The sequence below is a fragment of the Dendropsophus ebraccatus genome, chromosome 7 (genome assembly GCF_027789765.1).
Source record: "Dendropsophus ebraccatus isolate aDenEbr1 chromosome 7, aDenEbr1.pat, whole genome shotgun sequence".
Classification (NCBI taxonomy): domain Eukaryota; kingdom Metazoa; phylum Chordata; class Amphibia; order Anura; family Hylidae; genus Dendropsophus; species Dendropsophus ebraccatus.
This window is the reverse complement of record NC_091460.1, coordinates 128,459,920-128,485,518: the sequence shown is the minus strand read 5'-3', so window position 1 is coordinate 128,485,518 and position 25,599 is coordinate 128,459,920. Positions and strand designations below refer to the sequence as shown.

Below are 25,599 nucleotides of genomic sequence, written 5' to 3'. Positions count from 1 at the left end.
GGGATAAAGTATACTGTATATAGTAGCTTTGTTGGTAGACAATACACATAGAAAGGTATAAAAATACTCCTGTATGGCCCACCAGGGTACAGCACCCTGACGGAGGGGTCAAGTCTTATCCAAACATTGGCCCATGGTGGTCCCTTCTACTTTCCGATCCCTGCCTTTGTTAGGGATTGGAGTCTTTTTTTATTTGATCAACAAGGAGAGTCGTGTAAAACAATATGTTACCACATTTTGTAGTCAATACGGGGACTTGGCAAACCTTTAGTTCCTAAGCTTTAATGTTGATATGTAGACCCATAAAGCTTCCTCTGCTGCAAATAATTGATGAACCATAAAAGTGTCAGCCGAATTCTTTTGCACCTCATCACCAGATGGCTAATAAAGGCAGCAAGAATCACATTCGGTCCCGTTTTTAGCCCCATTTTCTGGTACTCGTGTGTAAAGGAACTGCTGTTCTTTTTCTCCTCTAACAAAAGCTTCATATTAAAATTATAAAATGTTGACAAAATTTGGCTTTCAGTGCACTTTTGAAGTTTTAAATGCACCTAAAAAAACACACATGGTAGGGCCGGGAAGTATTTCCCAGATGTTTTCTGCTCTGTATTCTACATGTTTTTGTGTTCTAGGCTATTCTGGGAAAGCATTTTTAACACAGCTTGTATTGAACTTTAATATCACTGTTTCCTGAAATAACATATCTATAGAATGTGTGTCGCTCCTATCTATCTATCTATCTATCTATCTATCTATCTATCTATCTATCTAGTGATCAGCCATAGCATTAAAACCACCTGGTTAATAATATAGCTATAGCAGGGGTAGGGAACTTTGGCTCTCCGGCTGTAGCGAAACTACAACTCCCATCTTGCCTGGTCTTTGGCTGTCCAGGCATGATGGGAGTTGTAGTTTTGCAACAGCTGGCGAGCCAAGGTTTCCTACCCCTGAGCTAAGAGCCAATTCTGTAATATCTGGCATCGAGATGTCAGCAGAAGACTAAAAACGAAAGATGTACAAACGAATCTAGAACAAGCAACGACAAAAATAGGTCCAGAACCTATTTGCCGACCAATGGTTGGTCGTTTGATCGTTGCCTGCTATTACATTAAACGATTATAATTCAAATCCGAACGATCTCACAATTTATAGGACTCAGGGTGGTATTAGACGAGACTATTATCGTTCGAAAAATCGTTAGGTTAGTCCTTTATTGATTGGCCTTTTTTTTCCAGCATATCCCAGAGATCTGAATGGAGGCCAAGTCAGCACCTCAACCTCTGTTACATACCTCAATCCACACCTGAACAATTTCTCCAGTTTCTGTTTTGAAGAGGTCATTTCCAGTACGATATACTGTACCATTACCGTAGAGGGGTTTGTTTGGTCTGCAACAATGCTTCTTTAGGTGGTATGTGTCACAGTAAGGGCCCTATTACATGAAGCGATAAGACCGGAGAAGACCGGGAGTGTAGACAGGTGAAGTATGAACAGTTTGGGCGAGGGCTACACGGACATCGCTTACGATGTCCGTGCAGCCCTTGCTAAACAATTATCAGCCGTGCAATAGGCCCCGTAAACGAGTGCTGATCTAGCAGATTGGCGCTCGTTTACAATATAGATCAGGCCTTCATTGGGCCCATGTAATAGGAACTAAGACATACTGAGTAAATGGTAGGATGACTTCTCTATTGAACATTGTTCAGATCATCACACTGCCGCAGGCCACCTGATTCTTCCTTCTGTTGCTCACATACCCATTGTAGGGGCTTTTAACAGTGCATAGGGTTTAGAAGGTGCACTCTGCTTGGTCTTTGGCTACAGAGCCCCATACACAGCAAGTTGAGATGCACTTGTCTGTAAGTTTGTTTGTACTTGAAAACACTGCAACATCCTGCGGAGTTATCCAAGTCAAGTGAATAGAATTACTTATGGGAAGTTCCTTTAACCATTTGTAGGATCGCTATCGGTCTGCTGGCCATAAATAGTAACACTAGTCAAGTACTGTAGTTTTAAACTTTTTTTTTCTGTAGGTGCAAATCTCAAGTTGTCCACTAGATGTCATATTCACACTGTATTAGTTATATGACAATGTTTTAGCATCTGTAGTACAGAATATTATATTATTCCTTATTATTTATACTACATTTATAAAATTTTTTAAAATACTTTCTCAAAGGTATTGTTACCCAGAGCGTGTTCCCATCATTGGACCCTTATTACTGGAGGTGTGGAACAGGACGAGGGAGTCTGGAACATGTTTGGTGGTCCTGGCCTGGGATTAGAGACTTCTCTCGGCATTTGCCCTTTATAATGGGGTTTGCCTCACATGATCTCAACCATTCGTGGGTCTGGCTCTCTTGTCCTCACAAGGGGGACCCTTTTAAACGTTTTAAAAAAGGCCTGCACCACTTTCTGCAAGAGGCTTACTTATCATGTTTCCCAAGTGTCATAGATGGGGCTTGTACTTTCAGCTAAAAGGGGTTGTCCAGTGAAAATCTTTTTCTTTCATGTCAACTGGTTTCAGAAAGTTTTATATAGATTTGTAATTTACTTCTATTTAAAAATCTCAAGTCTTCCCGTACTTATCAGCTGATGTATGTCCTGCAGGAAGTGGTGTTTTATTTTCAGTCTGACACAGTGCTCTCTGCTGCCACCTCTGTCCATGTCAGGAACTGTCCAGAGCAGGAAAGGTTTTCTATAGGGATTTGCTCCTGCTCTGAACAGTTCCTGTCATGGACAGAGGTGGCAGCAGAGAGCACTGTGTCAGACTGGAAAGAATACACAACTTATATACAGGACTTACAGTAGCTAAGTAAAATTTTTGAATAGAAGTTATTTACAAATCTATATAACTTTTTGAAACAAGTTAATTTGAAGAAAAAAAAAAAAGTACCCCTTTTTATATTTTTTTGTGTGTGACATGACATGCAGCAATCCCTTTAGCTTGCACTGGTATCTGGCCTTTACCAGTATGTTAGTATGATGTGTATAAATTATGCTTACCATTATTGGTCCACATCCAAGACCCTGAAATATTGTTTGTATGTTACCCATCATCCTCTTTACACTTGTTATTGTGGTTGTTATGTTTAATAAAAACTATATTTACCTAAAATGAAAGCGATTTTTTCCTAACAAAGTGATGGCTTATTGCTAATTGGATAAAAGTAGCTACTTCTACCAGATGAGGAATATGTAATATCCTTTTAGTATCCCTTAAAGGAGTACTCCAGCGAAAAACGGGACTTGTCGGAAAGGGTAAGTATCCGGGGGCTGTACCGGGGGTGGGGCGGGCTCTGTGCCCGCGATCCCTGGTGACGGGTTCCCTTTAAATAGGTATTCTCATCTCAACTAATATAGGTTAACGCGCCAAGTTTAATATTCTTGCAAATATAATTATTTAGCAAACGTGCCTCCTCCTGATATGCTGTTTGTAGCTCAGGTTATGGACCACCACTCTGCACTAAAAGCAGTGTTTTGGCTGGTGTACATATAGCTATAATGTGGATGTATTGTATAGAAATATCGGGGAAATTTATCAGACATGGTGTAAAGTGAAACTGGCTCAGTTGCCCCTAGCAACCAATCAGATTCAACCTTTCATTCCTCACAGACTCTTCGGAAAATAAAAGGTGGAATCTGATTGGTTGCTAGGGGCAACTGAGCCAGTTTTACTTTTTACACCTTTGATAAATCCCCCCCAAGTGTATATATACTGTATAATATATATATTATTATATATATCTCCTATACCTAAATATACACCCATCAGGCCACAGCTTTTAGAGCAACGTGGTGCTCTGTAACCTAGACAACGAGCTGTCAACAGTGGGAGGGAAAGAGCGGCATATCAGGGGAAGGATGATTTGCAAAGCTCTACAGGTATAACTGTGTTATCTTAGTTGAGATGAGAATACCCTTTTAGTTAGGCTAGGTTCACACTGCGCTTTTGCAATCAGTTTTTTGCAAAAAAACTGATGCATTTGTGTGCATCCGTTTTGATCCGTTTTTCCATTGACTTCCATTGTAAAAAAACGGATCAAAACTTTAGCTTTGGCTGTCCAGGCATGATGGGAGTTGTAGTTTTGCAACAGACGGAGAACCAAGGTTCCCTGCCCCTGGGATAGGAGATTACTGTTGGGAGATACTTGTAATTATTCTGCACAAATAGCATAGCCCAATAGTCCCCCTTAGGGCCCTATTACACGGGACAATGTGCGAAAAATCGTTAAATCGTTTGAATTTGAACAATAATTGTTCTGTGTAATTGCAGGCAACGATCGAAAAATCGTTCGTATGTCGTTGATCATTGATTTAGATCTGAACCTAAAATTTTCGCTAATTGTTCGCTGTAATTCCACGTTCGTTCGCTCAAGTTCCGCATTTTTTCACTAATCATTCAGTGTAATTGCAAATTGTTCCTTGTTTTTCTGGGATCAGAAGGAATAAACCATCATAGTAACGATCGTAACGAACGATTATAGTTCTGTGTAGTATGGTGAACGATTTCAGGTTAACGATAAACAATCGATCTTTAATCGATAAAAATCGCTCCGTGTAATAGGACCCTTAGTGTAGAATCCCTTCTGTCTACCCCTGACAGCCAGACTAGTTCCCCGGTTTGCTCACTCCAATGTAATACGAGTCTTACGGCTATTGATACTATCACTTGTAAGGCCTCCAAGCTTTCCTTTTCCAGTCACTTTGCCATTTCTACATAGCTTGGCAGCATATTCCACAATCTAGCTACCCTCATGCTGCAAAAAAAACTTTTTTTGTGTGGTTTCTAAACTTAATAGATGCTGAGACGTGACAGATGTCAGAAGCTGTTAAACGTTTTAAGTGGCTCATAAGGCTGAATAACCTTATTGAGTCATAACCTGCATGCAGAACATTGCTTAAAGGGGTACTTCCTTTGACTGGCAGCAGTAAGAGACGACATACCCCCTCCCCCTGCTGCCACGAAAGTTTGTGTCAGGAACTGCAGGGCTCTAAGCTTCTGCACTGTGATATGCAGAGCAGGTCCCTGTGTATTCATTATTTTTATTAAAGCATGTTTGATGCTTAACCGAGACTTAAAGGGGTACTCTGGCAAAATTTATTTTCTCTTTTAAATCAACTGATTTCAGAAACTTATATAGATTTGTAATTTTAGTTAAAAATCTCCACTCTTCCGATACTTATCAGCTGCTCTATGTCCTGCAGGAAGTGTTGTATTCTTTCCAGTTTGACACAGTGCTGCCACCTCTGTCCATGTCAGGAACTGTCCAGAGCAGGAAAGGTTTTTTTTTTTTTTATGGGGATTTGCTACTGCTCTGGACAGCTCCCGTCTCGGACAGAGATGGCAGCAGAGAGCACTGTGTCAGACTGGAAAGTAAACACCATTTTCTTGCAGGACATACAGCAGCTGATAAGTACTGGAAAACGAGTTTTTTTTTAAAATAGAAGTAAATTACAAATCTATATAACTATCTGAAACCAGTTAATTTGAAAGAAAGATTTTTGCTGGATAACCCCTTGGGCAGGAAATTGCTAAAAAAAAACTGTTGTGAAGCTGAAAGTCGTGTTCCCAGAAGACATTAGAGGCTAGGTTTCAATATATACCATGGCTCGGTCTTATTTTGAGGTTTGAGGGACATTTGTAAAAGAAAACTATTACAGGTTTGTGCATACGAACCTGCTGATAGTTCCCAGTAGCCACTTACTTTCTTCTTCTAAAGGAGCGAACTTCACCAAAACCTGCCGGACTTACAAGCTTCAGAAGACCGGCACCGAGGAAGTAAGGGGGAGATTTATCAAACATGGGGTAAAGTGGAACTGGCTCAGTTGCCCCTAGCAACCAATCAGATTCCACCTTTCATTTTCCAAAGAATCAGTGAGGAAAGAAAAGTGGAATCTGATTGGTTGCTAGGGGCAACTCAGCCAGCTCTACTTTACACCATGTTTGATAAATCTCCCTCTTTAAGTTTCTACCAGGAACTATCTGCAGGAACCTGCTAATAATTTTCCTTAAGGGTGCCTTCACACCTACCGGATCCACAGCGGATCTCACTTGTGCGGATTTGCAGCGAGATCAGCTGCAAATCCATTATCATTCACCCCTATGATAGCACATACTAGCAGCAGGATTGACATCCCGCTGTGAATATGTGCTTTCCGCTGTCCGCAGCCCCGCCGCCGCACTCCCCCATCCCCGGCCGCATCCTGCAGCCCGCATCCACCATCCCCGGCCGCATCCCCCCATCTCCGGCCGCATCCTGCAGCTGTAGACAGCGGGGGGTTAAAGCACATATTCACAGCGGGATGTCAATCCCGCTGCGAGTATGTGCTATCATAGGGGTGAATGATTCTGGATCTGCAGCTGATCTCGCTGCGAATCCGCAGAAGTGAGATCCGCTGCGGATCCTGTAGGTGTGAAGGCCCCCCCTTAGGGTGCGTTCATATGTACAGGATCTTCAGCAGATTTGATGGCGCAGATTTGATGGCCCAGAGTTACTTTGCATTGAATTTGCAACTTCAAATCTGCGCCATCAAATCTGCTGCAGATATCCTGTATGTGTGAACGCACCCGTAGGGTAGGTTCACACTTACTGGATCCGCAGCTGATTTTTGTGCTGCAGATCTGCAGCAGATTTCATTTAAATAGCAACACAGCATCAAATCTGCTGCGGATCCTGTAGGTGTGAACGCAACCTAAGGCTGGGTTCACACTACGTATATTTCAGTCAGTATTGTGGTCCTCATATTGCAACCAAAACCAGGAGTGGATTAAAAACACAGAAAGGATCTGTTCACACAATGTTGAAATTGAGTGGATGGCCGCCATATAACAGTAAATAACGGCCATTATTTCAATATAACAGCCGTTGTTTTAAAATAACAGCAAATATTTGCCATTAAATGGCGGCCATCCACTCAATTTCAACACTGTGTGAACAGATCCTTTCTGTGTTTTTAATCCACTCCTGGTTTTGGTTGCAATATGAGGACCACAATACTGACTGAAATATACATAGTGAGAACCCAGCCTTAAGGAAAAACCATTAAGAAAAAGTCATATTGAATAGTTTATCTCATGCCTGGTGACATCCAGAGTGCTGCATTGGTGTGGTGGTCTGGATAGGCCCTGATCAGCATTGTGGGAGATGTAGTTCATCAGCTGTACTATGGAAGGCGGCCCGTGCCTGTGCAAAAGGCCAACACTGCCCTTCTCAGAGACGCTCCCCAGAACACGTCTGCTTTGTATCAGAGAGCAGCGCGCACGCTACAAAGTGCTTGTTCTCCTCCAGAGCGTTTGATGTATGGCGGTGCAGCAGTGTTGTATCTGGAATTTTTAACTCATCCCTTGTACTAATCATTTTCAGTTTCCAATTACAAGCAGCATATTTGGCTGGATCAGGGGTATACCTCATTGGTGCCGGGGCGTGTTTGCTTTTCTTTATGACAACAATTTCCAACCTTTCATGTCTAATATTTATTGTTCGCTAAAAAAAAGTCTTGTATTTTTTTAACCAGAATATAATAGTGTAATTGACTTCCTTAATCAGAGTGAATCAGTTTCTAATGTATTTGTTTCCTCAGCTGCCCGGTGTCAGAGTAGATGGTTAAGTATTTCCAGCACATTTTAAGGGATATCACACCCAAAACACACAATAAGAATTTTAAGGCTGCATTTGCACATTTTGCCAATGCCGTCACCCTGACTAGTGAATAAACTGTGGTCAGTGTGATTTAAAGGGGTACTCCGGGCAGGAGAGCTTTTTTCACTGTGGCCGGGGAGCAACAACATCCACTTACCTCCACGGTTTGAGCGCTGGGTCATGCATCATGCTGCTCTGGTCTATAATGCAGCTTGAAATGTGACCAGGACTCAGCGCTGAAACCGGTGAGGTAAGAATATGTCACTGTTTTCATCCACCCCTTCCCCATAGGTAAGGGGAGGGGGTCTAAACTCCGGGGATCCCTAAATTAGCGCCCAGCTCTTTTGTTTTAAATGGAGCCACGGGTCAGCTTGTGACCCTCAGTTCTATTCATTCTCTATGAAGTCGCTGGAAAGAGCAGGGTTAAGTTTAAATCGGAAACCCACTTTAAAGGGGTTCTCAAGTTTTTATACATTACTGCCATTTTATAGAAATAATATAGAGATATATAGTAATAAAGAGCCTATTTTTACCTCTTGACACTTCTCCAGGGTGGCCCTGCGGCATCCTCATTTCCCCCACTGCCTCTTCCAAGACTGACTCATCTCGTCAGTGACAGGCTGCTCAGCCATTTACTGGTTAAGGCGCCAACCCTCCTGAGTCAGTGATTGGTTGAGTGGCCCATCACTGCGGACATGAGACTGTTGGAAGTGGTGGCAGGAGCATTTAGGAGAGGTGTCCACATACTCTTGACCAAATAGTGTAACTTGCCCCTGAAACCCACTAAGCCAACTTAGTGTGTGTGTGTGTGTGGGGGGGGAGGGGTTGGCGACTGTCTATCCTCCAATTTTACTTATTTGTTTATTCTAAGACATTCACCTTTTTTATTTATTTTTTGCTTTTTTGTGTGCAAATTGCAACTTGCTTTTGGGCTTATTCCCACATTTAGTGAGACAGAGAACCTACAGAGGGTTAAGCAATGTAGTTGACTCTATCCCCGCTGGCACCATGTATCAATACGATGCTGGGAGTGGGGAAAGTGAATTTTCACGGCACTGTAAAGATTCATTACAGTGCCACGTAGATACGAATTAACACTTTCCCTTACTCCCTGCATCATATTGTTACATGGTGCCGAGTCCACTACATCACTTAACCCTCCATAGGTTTCGTGTTTTACAAAATGTGGGAATAAGCGCTTTGGGTGAGATTTATCACATGGTGTAAAGTGAAACTGGCTCAGTTGCCCCTAGCAACCAATCAGATTCCACCTTTCATTTTCCAAAGAGTCTGTGAGGAATGAAAGGTGGAATCTGATTGGTTGCCGGGGGCAACTGAGCCTGTTTCACTTTACACCATGTTTGATAAATCTCCCCCATAGTGTCAGGTCTTTTTCTGGAAATCGGCTGCTTTTTCCTTACTTTATGTCGTACAAGCTAAACCTCCCCAGGATGGTGCAGAATCTCCGCTGCTAAACTCAGTAGACCCAGAATATTTTTTCAGGCCAGTTCTTTATGAATTTCCCCTGGAGTCCTCTTCAGGTTCATTGGCCGGGCACTGTAAAAATCTGTGTTCTTCCCATGATCCTAGCCACGGGCTCTGTCCAGAAAACATATTCACCTAAACCCACAGAACACTTGTACTTATTATTTTTTCCTCAAGAAGTTGCAAGAAATATTAAACTCTAGAGCCAGCAAGAAAAAAATCCTGTGAACTTTGATATTACATGTTGTTTTACCTCTCGTCCTTGATAAGCTCAGTGCATCTGTTTAACAGATGAATATACTAATTTATTTCACGTTTCTCTCTTCAAATAGGATATAGTTCCGGTAGACGCTTCTTATGAAGTGAAGGAGTTGTATGTACCGGAGAACAAACTTCAGCTGGCAAAGACGGATGCGGAGACCTTGCCGGCACTGGAAATAAATAAGGTGAATAGAGTTCTATAAACATATTTAGGTACAGTATGGTAACAGGACAAACATGAGTGTGAACAGAACCCAAGTGTTTATTTTTTCTTTTATCGCTAAATTATTTACAGATAGTAGATACAGTATGAGTAAGATTGTAGGGAGCAGTAGGGCTGGGCGATTAATCAAATTAATTTGATTAATTGGCCTAGATTTTGAAAGTCGATTTCAATTGCTTTTGAATTGCTTTGTAAATTCGTTCCCCCCCCCCCCCCCCCCCCAAAAAAAAAGTGCGTTCTGAACTGCAGGGGGAGCAGTGGCACTCTGTGCAAGCTGCTCTTCCTGCAGGTCAGAGTACCCCCTGCTGGCCTGCCCGCCGCACCCAGGAGATCGTAACTGCCAACCCCAAATGAGATCGCCACCCATCCGCACTGAGGAGTTTGCCACTACCCGCCCACACACCTACAAGGTAACTAATACTACTGCTCCCACTTCTATTGCTACCACTATCTCCACTCCTGATACTACAACTCCCAAAACTGCTCCCACTACTACCCTTACTCCTGATACTACTACTCCTAATACTGTCCCCACTACTATTGCTATTACTAGCCCCACTCCTGATACTGCTACTACTCTCAATACTGCTCCCACTTCTATTGCTACTACTACCCCCACTCTTGATACTACTACTCCCAATACTGTTCCCACTACTCCTCACACTACTACTCTCAGAACTGCTCCCACTACTATTGCTACTACTACCCCCACTCCTGATACTACTACTTCCAATACTGCTCCCACTACTACTACCCCCACTCCTGATACTACTACTTCCAATACTGCTCCCACTACTACTACCATTACTCCTGATACTACTACTCCCGATACTACTACTCCCAATACTGTCCCCACTACTATTGCTATTACTTGCCCCACTCCTGATACTACTACTCTTAATACTGCTCCCACTACTATTGCTACTACTACCCCCACTCCTAATACTACTACTACCAATACTTTTTCCACTACTATTGCTACTACTCCCACTCCTGATACTACTGCTCCCACTACTATTGCTACTACTACCCCCACTCCTAATACTACTACTACTACCAATACTTTTTCCACTATTATTGCTACTACTCTCACTCCTGATACTACTACTCTCAAAACTGCTCCCACTACTGTTGCTACTACTACCCCCACTCCTGACACTACTACTCCCAATACTGTTCCCACTACTATTGCTACTACTACCACACTCCTGATGCTACTACTACTCCCAATACTTTTCCCACTACCCCCACTCCTGATACTACTACTCCCAATACTGCTCCCACTACTATTGCTACTACTACTCCCACTCCTGACACTGCTACTCCCAATACTGCTCCCACTACTATTGCTACTTTTACTCCCAATACTGCTCCCACTACTATTTCTACTACTACCCCCACTCCTGGTACTACTACTCACAATACTGTTCCCACTACTACAGTCATCGTAATTAGAAAAAAAAAAAAAGAGAGCTTTAAATCGAGATTTTTATTTTATTTTTTGCCTATATCATAGTAACATACATAGTAACATAGTAAATAAGGTTGAAAGAAGACAAGAGTCCATCAGGTTCAACCTAGGAAAATCCTACTGTGTTGATCCAGGAAGGCGAAAAACCCCTATGAGGCAGAAGACAAACGCCCCACCACAGGGAGAAACTCCCCCCCCCCTCCCCCCTCCCCCGACTGCAATGGCAACCAGAACAATCCCCGGATCAACGTATCACCAGAAATCTAATGCCCATAACTTGTAATATTATATTGTTCAAGAAAAGCATCCAGGCCTCCCTTGAACTTATTTACTGAATCAGCCATGACAACATCACGTGGCAGAGAGTTCCACAGTCTTACCGCTCGTACAGTAAAGAACCCGCGTCGATGCTGATGATGAAATCTTCTTTCCTCTAGACGTAGAGGATGCCCCCTTGTCATTGTTACAGACCTAGGAGTAAAAAGACCACTACAAAAATCTCTGTACTGTCCATTCATATATTTGTACATTGTGATCAGATCGCCCCTAAGACGTCTTTTTTCTAGCGTAAATAACCCCAAGCGTGATAACCTGTCCTGGTACTGTAACCCACCCATTCCCTTAATGACCTTTGTTGCCCTCCTCTGCACCCGCTCTAGGTCAGCTGTGTCCTTCTTATATACCGGTGCCCAAAACTGTACACAGTATTCCAAGTGTGGTCTGACCAGTGATTTATAAAGAGGCAAAACTATGTTCTCATCTTTAGCATCTATACCTCTTTTGATGCATCCCATTATTTTATTAGCCTTGGCAGCTGCTGCCTGGCACTGATCACTAAAGTTGAGTTTACTGTCCACCAATACCCCCAGGTCCTTTTCGGAAGTAGTTTTACCCAGTGTTTTATTATTTAGCACATAACTGTACTTATTATTTCTATGGCCCAAATGCATAACCTTACATTTATCCACATTAAACTTCATTTGCCATTTCTCCGCCCAAGCCTCTAGCTTCTCCAAATCCCTCTGTAATATGATATTATCCTCCTCTGTACTGATTACTTTACCCAGTTTAGTATCATCTGCAAAAATGGAGATTCTGCTCTGTAGCCCCTCTACAAGATCATTAATAAAAATATTAAAAAGAAGTGGACCCAACACTGACCCCTGTGGTACCCCACTAGTAACTAAAACCCAATCTGAATATGTTCCATCAATGACCACCCTCTGTTTTCTATCACACAACCAGTTACTTACCCATTTGCATACGTTTTCCCCGAGTCCCAGCATCCTCATTTTGTAGACCAACCTTTCATGCGGCACAGTATCAAATGCCTTTGAAAAGTCCAGATACACAACATCCACAGCCTCCCCCAGGTCCAGTCTATAACTTACCTCTTCATAGAAGCCGATCAGATTAGTCTGACAGGACCGATCCCTCATAAATCCATGCTGGTGCTGAGTCATAAGATTATTTTCATTAAGATACTCCAGTATAGCATCTCTTACAATCCCCTCAAATACTTTACCTACTATAGATGTTAGACTTACGGGCCTGTAGTTTCCAGGATCGCTCCTTGACCCCTTCTTGAATATTGGTACCACATTAGCTATGCGCCAGTCCTGTGGAAGAATCCCTGTCGTAATAGAATCTTTAAATAATAGGAATAACGGTCTGTCTAACACAGTATTTAATTCTTGCAAAACTCTAGGATGGATACCTTCTGGGCCCGGTGACTTATGGATTTTAATATTTTTAAGGCGTTTCCCCACTTCTTGTTGTGTTAGGCAGGTGAGATTTATGGGAGGATTAACATTATCCCTAGTCATATCGTCTGTTATGGGATTCTCCTCTGTGAATACAGTAGAGAAGAATGTATTTAGTAGATTGGCCTTTTCCTCTTCCCCCTCCACCATTACACCCAGATTATTTTTGAGGGGACCAACATTTTCGGTTTTAAGTCTTTTGTTATTTATATAGGTGAAGAACATTTTGGGATTTGTTTTACTTTCTTTGGCTATCCTTCTTTCTGTTGCTATTTTTGCTTCTTTTATTTGCGTTTTACACATTCTATTCTTCTGTCTATAGTTGCTCAATGCTTCCCCACTACCTTCTTGTTTTAGTTGTCTGAATGCTTGTTTCTTATCATTTATTGCACCCCTTACAGCTGTAGTTAACCACATTGGATTTCTCTTATTTCTACTACGTTTATTCCCATATGGTATGTGTCGTTCACACGATTTACCCAGGATGCTCTTAAATATGTCCCATTTCTCTTGTGTACTTTTATTTCTGAAGGCATTGTCCCAGTCTATGTTCCCAAGGTCCTCTCTTAGTTTTTGGAAATTAGCCTTCCTGAAATTTAATGTTTTTGTAGCCCCTTTGCTAATCATTTTATTGAAGGATAAACCCGCCCTACAGAGGACTTTCCTATCTATCTGGTGCTATTTGTTATTTGAGGCTGACTAGGCGGCAACAACTGTTGGCCACATTTTTACCTGGAGGGTAAGGGACGTTTAATCCTCAGGGGTTTGTACCTGTTCTTTCATGCTTCTGTATAAAAACCTTTCATATGCAGATGTCATTGTATGTGGCTATGCTTATGTGATCACAGAATTTCCGCACGTCCTGAGCGGGATTAAAAACATATTGAAAAACACCTACAACTCCTGACATCTGCTTTTTATTCACTCCCAATGAGTCCCTGTTAAATATGATAACAAATGTCAGAAAAATGCAGCCCCTTGTACGCTCATAGGTATATCATGGACGCAGTTGGGTCATGGATGAATTTAAAAATATTTAGACGCAGAATTGATTGTAAACACTGTAAATATTTAGATACTTGCACCACATTGCTGTGTGTTAGTTTGCAGTGTTTTTTTAATTTTTTTTAATTTTATTAATTTTTATGCCTAATCCTTCAGTGTTCTGCGTCTACCATTCTCAGCCGAAACAGTGTAGCTTTAAAGTGTACCTATCACTTCAGGATCGTGCCAGGTTACGCTGAAAAAACTTTTTCAGGTGGATGGTTCTCTTATAATGCCAGCGGGGTACGTAACTCCCAGAAGTGCCGTTGACTGCATTGTAATACACATACAATGCAGTCTATGGCACCTCCGGGAATTCCGTTCTTAGGCTTGGTTTACACTACGATTCTGGAACCCCTTTTTTTTCATTCGTTTTTTTTGTAAAAGGAAACCAATGAACGGAAGCAATTGTGTGCATCTGTTTCGATCCGCTTTTCCATTGACTTTCATTTAAAAAAACAAACAAAACGGATTAAAACGTACACAAAAAAGTAGTCGCTCATCTTTGTGTACGTAGAAAAAAAACGGATCCGTTTTGATCCATTTTTTTTAATTTTTTTTTATAAGGGAAGTCAATAGAAAACCGATCAAAATGGATGCACACAATTGCATTCAGTTTTTTCACCAGTTTTTCATCCATTTTTGCAAAAAATGGGTGAAAAAAAACAGACTGCAAAAACATAGTGTGAGGAGGACCACGCACCTGCAGGATTTTTTCGGCATATCCTGCTGTGGTCCCGAAGTGATAGATACACCGTGAGGCTTCCTTTAGATGAAAGCTTTGTATGGCGTTTATTTTTCTTCCCTAAAAAATAGCCTTTTCTTTTTTTTCCTCCCCAATTTAGGCCTCATGCACATATTTCGTGCACGGTCCATATAATCGGAACTCCCCACATTGTGTATAATTATGATGACACAGGCTCCGAAAAGTTTAAATCTTTGTGCTTGTGTACTGACACAGTGGTGGCACACTGTCCGTAATATAAATACCGTGCATCGAATGTGTGCATGAGGCCTTCCTCTCTATTAGTATCAGTGATTTTATTTATTTATTATTTTGCCATTTGGTGGGACATACTTTAATATTTATTTGCTTTAATTGTACAGGTTGATATGCAGTGGGTTCAGGTATTGGCGGAAGGCTGGGCAACACCCCTTAATGGCTTTATGAGAGAGAGGGAATACTTACAATGCCTGCACTTTGATTGTTTGTTGGATGGTAAGCAAATCCCCTTTTTTAATCATTGATGCCTTTACTTTTATTCCAATTTTATTTTTGATTGTTTCCGGAATGCAAAATAAGGCACATTTCTAAATAGTCTTCATTAAAAATTTCCAACCATTTAGCAGCTAGTCATTGAAAACTAAGATAAGTCCATCGGAGTCTGTAGATGGGGATGAAGATGGGGAAGCAGTCAAAAAGAAGTTTGCAAAATAGGTTTAACTAAGCAAACCTTTTAATAAAGACCAATGGAGAAAATGTTTGTTCCATAAAAAGTGTAAAACGTGAATTAAAAAAAAAAGTGCTTAGTAAAGGTGCCTGGGTTATCGGCCATCACCATCACCGGCAGTTGTATGGCCCGTACGTCAGTAGAGATGGGAATACCCCATTAAAGCCCTCCTTTTTTAAAATTAGTAAATAATTCTTAAAGTACCATTGTTATGCACTGCCCCTTGCTGCTTTCCAGCTCTAAATAGCTTAACTAGATGCCATGTTATTTTTTTTATTTATTTATTTTATTTTCAGGATGATAACCACTACAATACAGCAAAAAATAACATAAAAAAACGGGTTCACACCACACTTCACGTTTTCGTAATTTTTTTTTTTTTTTACACAAAAAAATGCGTTTTGGTCTGTTTGATTTTTTTTTTTTTTTTTTTTTTTTGTAATACTGGATGTCAATTTAAAAACAGATCAAAACAGATGCACACAAATGCATCCTTTTTCTTTTCCCCATTAAACTGATCCTTTAAACAGACAGCAAGTGTGAACCCAGCCTTAGGGACCGATTCCATGGGCCGAGCAGGACCCAATTAACGATGTAAACGAGCGCCGATCTGCTTGATCGCCGCTCGTTTACTGGGCCTTTTTCACGGCCCGATGATCATTACCAATGTCCTTGCAGCATACATTACCTGTCAGGTCTTCTCCTTCGCTCTGTTTTCCTCCCCGGGTCCCGCGCGCTCTAGCTTCAGAATGGCCTGTCAGCTGACAGGCCACTCAGCCAATCACAGATCGCGGCGGTCCCGGCCTGTGATTGGCTGAGCGCTCCGTCAGCTGACAGGCCATTCTGAAGCTAGAGCGCGGGACCAGGGGAGGAAAACAGAGGGGAGGAGAAGCCCTGCAGGTATTGTATGCTGCGCTTCTCAAATCGTCGGTCGCCCGCCGCGAATGGCTATTCCACCATAGCGGTGCACGGTGGGGGAACGATGATTTTAGGTCTGGCCCTAAATGAACGATCAGCTGCTGACATGATCATCGGCTGATCGTTCTATCTATTCCACCGAGCGATAATCGCCCGAATGGGGCCGATTATGGTTCCTGTGGAATAGGGCCCTAAGCCTGAGGCTCTTATTCACATTAAGTGTTAATGTGTAAAAATGCATCTGTTTTTATGTGTTGTTTTGCAAGAATGGATGGAAAAAAACGCAGTGTGAACCCAGTCTTATTGATAAAAGTGGGCATGGCTTAGTCCCAATTCTTATGATATTTTCTGGTTATTTTGCTGGTATAGTCCGAGCCTCTAGCAAAAAGGTAGTCAGGCGTATACCATGATGTACCCATCGGCCCAGATTTATTAAAAGGTGTAAAATATACACTGGTATAAACTGCCCACAGCAACCAATCACAGCTCAGCTTTTATTTTACAAGATCTGATAGATGAGCTGTGATTGGTTGCTGTGGGCAGTTTACACCAGTGTATATTTTATATTCTTTGATAAATCTCCCCCATTGACTTTAATAGACTGAACATAGTCCACCTACTTAGTGTTTAGGCCATATAAAGCAGCAAGTATTGTAGGTTTTCTATGCATCGGCAGATGTCTGGAGACCTACTGTATATATAATTAGACACAGTTTGCGATTCCCATTAATGTCACAATGGACTGTTCTTTGTTTTACAGATAATTTATGCTTTTATAGTTTTCTTTTTATATAGAATTACACTACAATCAATCTATATTTTCTTCTGTCGAGTTGGGAGCAGTGTATTTTTACTCCCCGCTTTCTCTTGGTTTTCCTCCATCCATTTCTCTGGCTGTACAATTACATCAAAAGAAGACCGTAATCCTTGTAAAAACCACTTTACAGTAAAAGTAAATGAGGTCAGATGCAAGGAGCTCACCCCATCATACTGATTTTATTCTTACACGATAAAACTCCAGACACTTCATCCCCCCCCCCCTCCCCTTCCTGATTCTTTGACGTGACACATTACTTTTTGTTTAGTATGTGTCATATTGTGATATCAAAGCACGGAAAAGAATGGAAACACTAGTGTGAAACCATGTGAGCGACAGTCTGGAGAGTTCAGCTAGTTTTATTGTTGGTGAAAGCTCTCCTTTCCGGAACATTCTAAACCAAGAACAAATTGTTGGTTTTGGTGGTCAGTAAATTCTCCTATGTTTTTTCTTGAAGAGATAGAGCAGGGGTACTCAACAACTTTTAGTGAAGGTCCACTTACCAGGGTCTATTTTCAGGTGAAGGTCAGAGCTGAACATCAGTAGTAAACGTGTTTTGTTAACGTTTCACAAACATTGTTGAACTATTTACATACAGAATTGATGATTATTAGTGGGAAAACTGTAATTTTTTTTTTCTCTCACCAGCCTTTATATAGCCCCCCTGTGCGGTCCCCCTGTGGTATATAGCCCCACTGTGCGCTCCCTCAATAGTATATAGACCCCTGTGCGCTCCCCCAGTAGTATATAGACCCCCTTTTCATTCCCCCAGTAGTATATAGCCCCCCTGTGAGCTCCCCTCCAGTACTATATAGCCCCTTGTGCGTTTTCCCCCTCCCATATAGCCGCCCCTGTGCACTTCCCCTCCCATATAATATAACATAAAAAACAAACACTTATGCTCATCTGGGTCCGGCGTCTCCTCTTCTCTTCCCCTCTTGTGGCTGCACTGCAGCGGTCACAAGTGACCACTCTCGCCTTGTCCTGGCGTCGGCGCTCCAGTGACGTCACTCGAACACCGAAACTAGAGGCAGAGTGCGGCCTCTTGTGACCGCTGCGGCCACAAGAGTGACTGACAGGGAGGGAGCCAATGGCCGCACGGTAACTATGAGCGCTCGTTACGAGCGCTCATAGCTATTGTGCAGAGCGCAGCTCAGTATACAGGTATACTGAGCTGCTGAAGAAGTCCGGACAGCTGGCCTCAGCGGTCCACCAGTTGAGGGCCCCTGAGATAGAGCTTTCATATATCTTATGCTACAGGTTATAATAAACTATGCAGTTCCTGTCTGTGCCGGTAGCCATAGGGCCGTATTACAAAGGGCGATTATCGTTTGGATTTAAACGTTAATCGCTTTGTGTAATAGCAGGCAATGATTGAACGACCAACTAGAAATCGTTGATTGTTTGATAGAATCTGGACCTATTTTCATCATTGATTGTTTACAAATCGTTTGAATAGCGTTCGGTGTAATAACCCGAACAGTTTGACAGGTCTGCCCAACACTACTACTACAGGTACATCTTCCAACCTCAGAGCTTGGATCACCTTCACGGCCTTGGCACAGATCAGTAGCAAATACCCACTTGGATACTTTATTCCACAATTTAAACCTGAAGAAGACGCCAGATCAGTGTGGAAACGAGTTGCTCTATTCACACTTGTAAATGTATGGATCGAAGTTGTGAAATAAAGTATCCATTTTAGAAGTGGGTATTTGCCACTGATCTGTGCCGAGGCTGTGACAGTGATCTACGCTCTGAGGTTGGAAGTTGTTTGCATGGAAGCCATCACACCATGACTGGCTGAAATTTTTTTGAATTGCCTTATATAGAGTTTCCCACCTGAGCACAACCTGACCAGGTTAGTTCTACACCTTCTCACATATTAAGAAGCACTTTCATTGGACTAGTAAAACGAAAAAAAGTCACTGAGCACTCCTCGGAAGGAAGAAGCACCAGGTGGCGTGAAACAGCTGTCCCAGGAGAGCGCACCCTGCTGTTACAACTGTCCTCCCTACCCCATGTAGCTGATCTTCAATAAACAAGTCTGTTGGCATCTGACCCAGTGAGTGCTCAGTGATTGTTTTTCGTTTTACTATTGCTTATTCTCTAATTGAATGCTTGGATGCACCACTGTCGGGACCGTATTCACATAGCCTATTCCTACCTAGGGAAGCTCTTCCAGAGTAATTTTCATTGGACTACTACACTATATAGCGCTCCTTTTTGTTGCTATGTGTCTCTGTTCCTTTACTACAGGTATATGTACTTCACTTCCAGCTGGGCCTACGTCAATTCCAGAGACAGCGCTAGCGTTGTGTACATCATTTCCAGAAGGAGAGCATACCAGTTTTACGAATTTTTATAGTTCAGAGGACATTCTGTGTACATCGGATTTCTTCATGTTATGTGACCTATTCCTTATTCCTCCACAGGAGGTGTCATCAACCTATCTGTGCCCATTGTGCTGACGGCAACCAGTGAGGATAAGCAAAGACTTGATGGCTGCACGGCTTTTGCACTGGTTTACGAAGGAAGGCGCGTGGCCATTTTACGTCATCCAGAGTTTTATGAGCACAGGAAGGAGGAGCGATGTTCCAGGCAATGGGGGACAACCTGCAAGGAGCACCCATATATTAAGGTCTGATCAGCATTGTATTTCTAACTTTGTAGAGTAATCTCTGAGAGGACTTGGTCGGTTCCTTTGCTTACAGATAGAATACACTAGGCTGTTTGTGACTAAAGTGTTTGAGTCTCCAGAACAATGGGGAAGAAACATGTAAAGTGAAACTGGCTCAGTCGCCCCTAGCAACCAATCAGATTCCACCTTTCATTTTCCAACGAGTCTGTGAGGAATGAAAAGTGGAATCTGCCTTAGTTGCCCCTAGCAACCAATCAGATTCCACCTTTCATTTTCTAAAGAGTCTGTGAGGAATGAAAAGTGGAATCTGATTGCCTTAGTTGCCCCTAGCAACCAATCAGATTCCACCTTTCATTTTCTAAAGAGTCTGTGGTATGAAAAGTGGAATCTGATTGGTTGCTAGGGGCAACTAAGGCAATTTTACTTTACACCAGTTTGATAAATCTCATCCCGTGTCTGCCGTGGTATTTGGTTACTTTAACCAGCAGAGGGGGCCCTTGCAGCATTTTTCATGCACCTTACCTGCACGACTAAATCTAAGTAGGCCGCAAGGACTATCTATATTTCATCATATTAATTTTACTGGATCCGGTCGGAACATTAGTAGCTGACAAACATACGGCTAAAGCATTGAAGCAAATATACGACTATAGATTTCTGCTTATAGAAGCACAAGATGTGCAATGTAGAAGAAAGATGTAAAATGTATATCATGGAAAACTCTGATCTCCTTTAGCCACTTACATTAAAGCATTTGTAGGTCTGGTTCCGAACTTTGGATGGCTTCAGATTTGCAAGATTGGCATTAGTCCTGCCATCATTTCTCACAGACTTAAAACCAGGTACTTTTTTCTTTTTTTTTCCCCCCCCCATACATTGTTATGAGGGCTGCCATCTTGCCTTAGCAATTTTAACAACATTTGGAAAGAGGCTTTACAGCAAGCCCACAGACCATAAGCAAGAACAGACATGAACTGTCCCATTCAGATGAATGAGAGAGAATTCTGGGTGTATTCAGTGACCTTTTTATAGAGGTCATTCTACAGGGAGCAGCTATGGTGTGCACCTATACACTATACTGGTGTCACCAGTGTCACTGTACTCTTGTCTGTGTTGATAAGGAGGCACTGCTTGGGAATGAGTTCATGATTATTTTAAAATACAGATATTAAAATGTAAATTAGAAAAAAAACACTAAAAATTCTTTAAAAAACTTGATTAAATAGGTCATTTTTGATTACACATTCTTTTTAAGTGTTGACTGTACTGAAATAAATAGAAACTGATAGACTGATAAAAGTTAACATGACAGCTTCCAGGTCCTATATATACAACTGCTAGAACCCATTAACATCATGTTTTGGGGCTATGTCGACAGTATATGGTTGATTACTATAAAATATGTTTTTCCAAATGTATACTGTGGAGTACCTTTGGTGCACCCCTAGACATTAAATGGGTATTGATATGTTGCTGCCCATGGTGAAAATAACAATTTCTTCCATACTTGTTATTACCTATTCAGTTTCCTTTCCCCAGCTCTGAACTATTGCTTTCTGCTGAAGACACAAAAAACTGTGTCTTAGCCTTTCTGTGCGTCCCTTCTGAGAAGGCTGATGTAAACTAATCCCTGGCAGGCTTTATTTGCAGCTTTGAAGCTTATTTGTAATGCTGGGAGGGTAATCTGATGTCAAGTTGCTTATGAACCCACTGTGATTATCCCTCCGGCATTACAAAGTTGCAGATAGGGACTTGTTTACATGAGCTGTCCCAGGAGAGCGAAAAGCTCACACACAGTTTTTTGTGTCTTCAGCAGAAAGCAGCAGCTCAGAACTGGAGAAAAGAGACTGAATAGATAATAACAAAATATAGAATTAATTGTTAGTCTCTTCATGGGAAGCAACGTATGCAAATTTATGTTTGAGTGGAATACCCCTTTAACAAAATAAATGTAGACTACTAGTGATTAGAAGTCTGTTTTCCATACATGTAAGTGTTGTATGTACGGGAAACAGACGACTACAGTTGGTCTAGTAATGTGCCTAGGTGTGTTGTAGTATATGTAGCAGGTATTATTGTATTAACTTGTATCCCATGTGACCTGGCTGCCAATGAGCATAACTTCCTGTCCAAAGGGAGAAGAGTAGCTCTAGGCTCTAGTGATATACCGTGCAGACAGAGGAAAAAAAGAATCATGCTTGGACACTTTTTAAAAAATGTTTATGGAGGTATTTTAATAGTACATAGGAAATCTCCTAGTAAAATAAATAGCACACTGGCCTGCATTATATTTTTGATTTAAAGAGGATGTACCACCAGGGACATCCTTTTTAATCTGACCCAGGGATAGAACGGCGCCGTCACGGGCAAGCTAGTGCTGTGGTCCGTTTTCCGATCCGCGGCCCGGTTCCCATGTACGGCGCCGTTCTATCCAAGGGTCCCGGGCCGGTGCTGAAGCACTGGAGGCGGGCTACCCTGCCCCTAGTGGGAGGAATTCCCTTCCCTGTATGACGCGGCTCCATTGATTCTAATGGAGCCGCGTCATACAGGGGCTGGGAATTCCCTCCCAGTGGGGGCGGGCCGGCCTGCCTCCAGTGCTTCAGCACCGGCCCGGGACCCGTGGATAGAACTGCACCGTACACGGGAACCGGGCCGCGGACTGAAAAACGGATTGCGTCACCGGCTTGCCCGTGATGGTGCCGTTCTATCCCTGTGTCGGATTAAAGAGTATATACCTGGTGGTACATGCTCTTTAACTTTTTTTTTTTTATGTATACTGTACATGCCAGCACTTTGCCTTGGTTTTTCGTAAATAAATGCAAAATGTTTTTTGTTGTGTGTTTTTTTTTTTTTTTTTTTTTTTTAATATGTGAGTGATCTTTGTTGTTTTGCCACAGATGGTGATGGAGAGCGGAGAGTGGTTAGTGGGAGGAGACCTGCAAGTCCTCGACCGCATTTATTGGGGTGATGGATTGGATCAGTACAGGCTCACACCAGCGGAATTGAAGCAAAAGTTTAAAGATCTTAATGCGGGTAAGTTTATTGTCCCTCCCCACCCCCTCCCCTACTTATTTTTATACAGTGCCAGATAAAGGGCAGAAATATGTTTAAAATTATAAGTGTTTTCCCCTTATTCTTTTGACTACAACAATAAAATACATAATGACTTCTAATGATGCCCTTCTGGCTGAGAATTGCTTATATTTTACCTTTTTATTTATCATTATTTTATGCATATGTGGCCACTTGAGCAAAAAAATAATTATATTTTTTTTTTATTGCTTTAAGCAACTTTTATAAGAAACACATGACATGACATGTTATATGGGATGACCTAGAAATGGTGAAAAGGCTCAATCATTGGAATTACAGAAATCAATCCAGTCATCGATCAAAGGAATGCTCTGGAGACTGGTTTCTCATCACTTTTTTTAAAATATGACCCCAATCTTACTGGTGACATCTTTGTGTTGCTTTTTTTTTTTTTTTTTTTCTTTTTACTTTTATGCTTTTTTACGTGCTTGGATCAGCTTTACCATTGTGCAGCAAGAACACAGTACTGAAAACCTCTTTTAAAGTGTTGAGATGATTTTCCAACTTTCACACTTCTTGAAAATGTCTGCTTTACTGTCCACCAAGCTTTACGGGTCCTCTTACACTAAACTGTTATCCCTCGCGTAACGTTTCCCCGTAGCTAGTTACTTTATGGGGAATGTGAATTAACTTTCACTAAATATAGATATTTTAATAAGAACTGATATTATAATAAAGTTTGCCTTACGATGGACTTTTTGTGTCCGAATTCTATTACAGGGGTGGGTTTGAGGATTAAATGAAGTCCGCGTTTTTTTTTTTTTTTAAGTGTCTTTAAGCCCATTGATCTCTTGGCCCAAAAACAGAATTTCATGGTTGGCTTCACATACAACTTTGTTTGAAGTAGTTTTTTTTCCCCCTCCCCTGTAAAACATAACGGCCAAATGTTAATCTAAAGGGTATAGTAAAATAAGAAAATGCCTACATACATAACATTTTGGTTTGTGGTGTGTTTTTTTTTTTTTTTTCTTATCAAATCATAGCATATGCCAGGAATAGAAATTTATGAGCCCTTTTCTCTATAGGCCAAAAGAAATGATAAGAAATCACAAGAAATCACTTCAAACTAGAGGCCTAAAGAGGGTAGAGGAAAAAAGATGTAACTGTAGAGCTGTAGGTAGGGGCCATTTTATCCTAAGGGCCAATTCACATTTAGTAAAACAGGCCCTGCTGCGGAATCCTGACTGCCTCAGTGTGTCAATGGGATGGCTCGCGTGCCTCTGCTTAAAGAATTGACATGTCAGTTGTTGTTTCTGTTCCTGTCCCTTTGGTCTAGTGATCATTGGGGGTCTCACCAACCAAACAGAGGAAGTGCTCTCCTGCGTGAGATCCACAGTGTGACTGAATTTCTGGGGATTATGGGACAAGCACTTAAATAGAACCTAGGTAGCTTTTGGAACTAAACTATATTAAAGGCAAAGTCTGTGGGGGTGGGGGGGAAATAAAAAAAAAAGACACTAAGCTTACCTGTTCCCGTGCCCGCTTTGCACCGCATGACCAGGCTCCCATACCCTGTAGGGTGTCATCTAATCCCAGGTTCGGGGTACATCATAACCCGGCTGAAACGTCACAAGTGGGTGGGATTTAACCCGCTTAGGCAATCAGTGACTGCAGCAGTGTCCCAGCCCAGTAATTGATTGGCTGAGCAGGATATCCATCAGCCAGTCGGCTGGGGTCCAGGAGCAGGAAGCAGCGCTGCATCGGTGGCGGGACAGGTGAATATGACCTCTTTTCTATGTTTCCCCACCCCCAGTCCAAAATAATTTTTTTCACCCCGCGCCGGACTTCTTTAATTTTACCTTCCAAAACACATATTATAACCTTGGGAAAAACCCATTTATGCATCTATATCTGGTCCTATTGTTCAGCTTTAGCTTTCTACCAGTGGTGTATTTTCTTAAAATTTTGTAAAATGTTCCTGTAGTATCCAAAAAGATGGTACGGCAATGAGAAAACTTCAGTTGACCTTGTAGCTATAAATATAACTCTACCGTAGTGTGTGGCTGTAAATGAAACCTTTTACCACATCATTAGGAATGTTCCTTTAATTTTCTGTCTTGCACCATGTTACCATTTTAATGGTGTCTCTTTTATACTTATGTTTCTAGTTTTGTTTATCAGACCAAAAATATCTGTCAAGTCGGGAATTTAGACGGCGCCTGTTATTTGTTTTTGCCAGCCTGGTCTAAATTTTCTGGTTTGTAAATTCTGCATGTAAAAAAAAAAAAGATTTAATATGTCACTTAGTTTCTGCTATCAGATTTTCATCCCAAGTCTCCAAGCGTTATTAACCCACAAACTCTGAAAACATTTCTCAGACTCAGATTTCATGAAGCTTGTGTTTCCATGTACCTTGTGGCCTCATTAACAGGAAAACCTCACCAAAAATTAACAGCGTTTAGTTGTCTTTTTTTCTTTTTTTTTATAGTCTGATCCGTTTGTCAGAAAGAATGTTTACTATAGGGTTACTGTGAGTAAAAATTACACATCAAGACCGCGTTCCCACGTTCAGTGATTTTTCAGGACCATAAATTATGCAAGCATCCATATTTTTTTTTCTTTTTACGGATCCACACAAAAAATAAGGGGATTAATGTGATCCATTTTTCTAGACATTACATCTGTAAAGTCCGTAAAAAATGCGGATTTTCTAGACTTCTATTGGTTTACATTATTTTGACAGATTTTTAATTTTGCAATGAACAAAAATCAGTTAAAGCGACTCTGTACCTACAGTCTGACCACCCCCAAAACTGTTTGTACCATTAGATAGCTGCTTTTAATCCAAG

The 25,599-nt window shown here is 41.6% G+C and overlaps 1 protein-coding gene across 3 annotated transcripts in view; it reads left to right on the top strand.

The window, feature by feature from the left end:
* Positions 1-25,599, top strand: part of PAPSS1 (3'-phosphoadenosine 5'-phosphosulfate synthase 1) — an 80,353-nt gene that overhangs the window by 42,174 nt on the left and 12,580 nt on the right. For all 3 annotated transcript variants that reach the window (XM_069978440.1, XM_069978438.1, XM_069978441.1), the window contains exons 6-9: positions 9,461-9,574; positions 14,998-15,109; positions 19,512-19,717; positions 22,615-22,750. In XM_069978440.1, the coding sequence (XP_069834541.1) occupies positions 9,461-9,574; positions 14,998-15,109; positions 19,512-19,717; positions 22,615-22,750 (568 nt within the window). The remainder of the gene's footprint in view (positions 1-9,460; positions 9,575-14,997; positions 15,110-19,511; positions 19,718-22,614; positions 22,751-25,599) is intronic.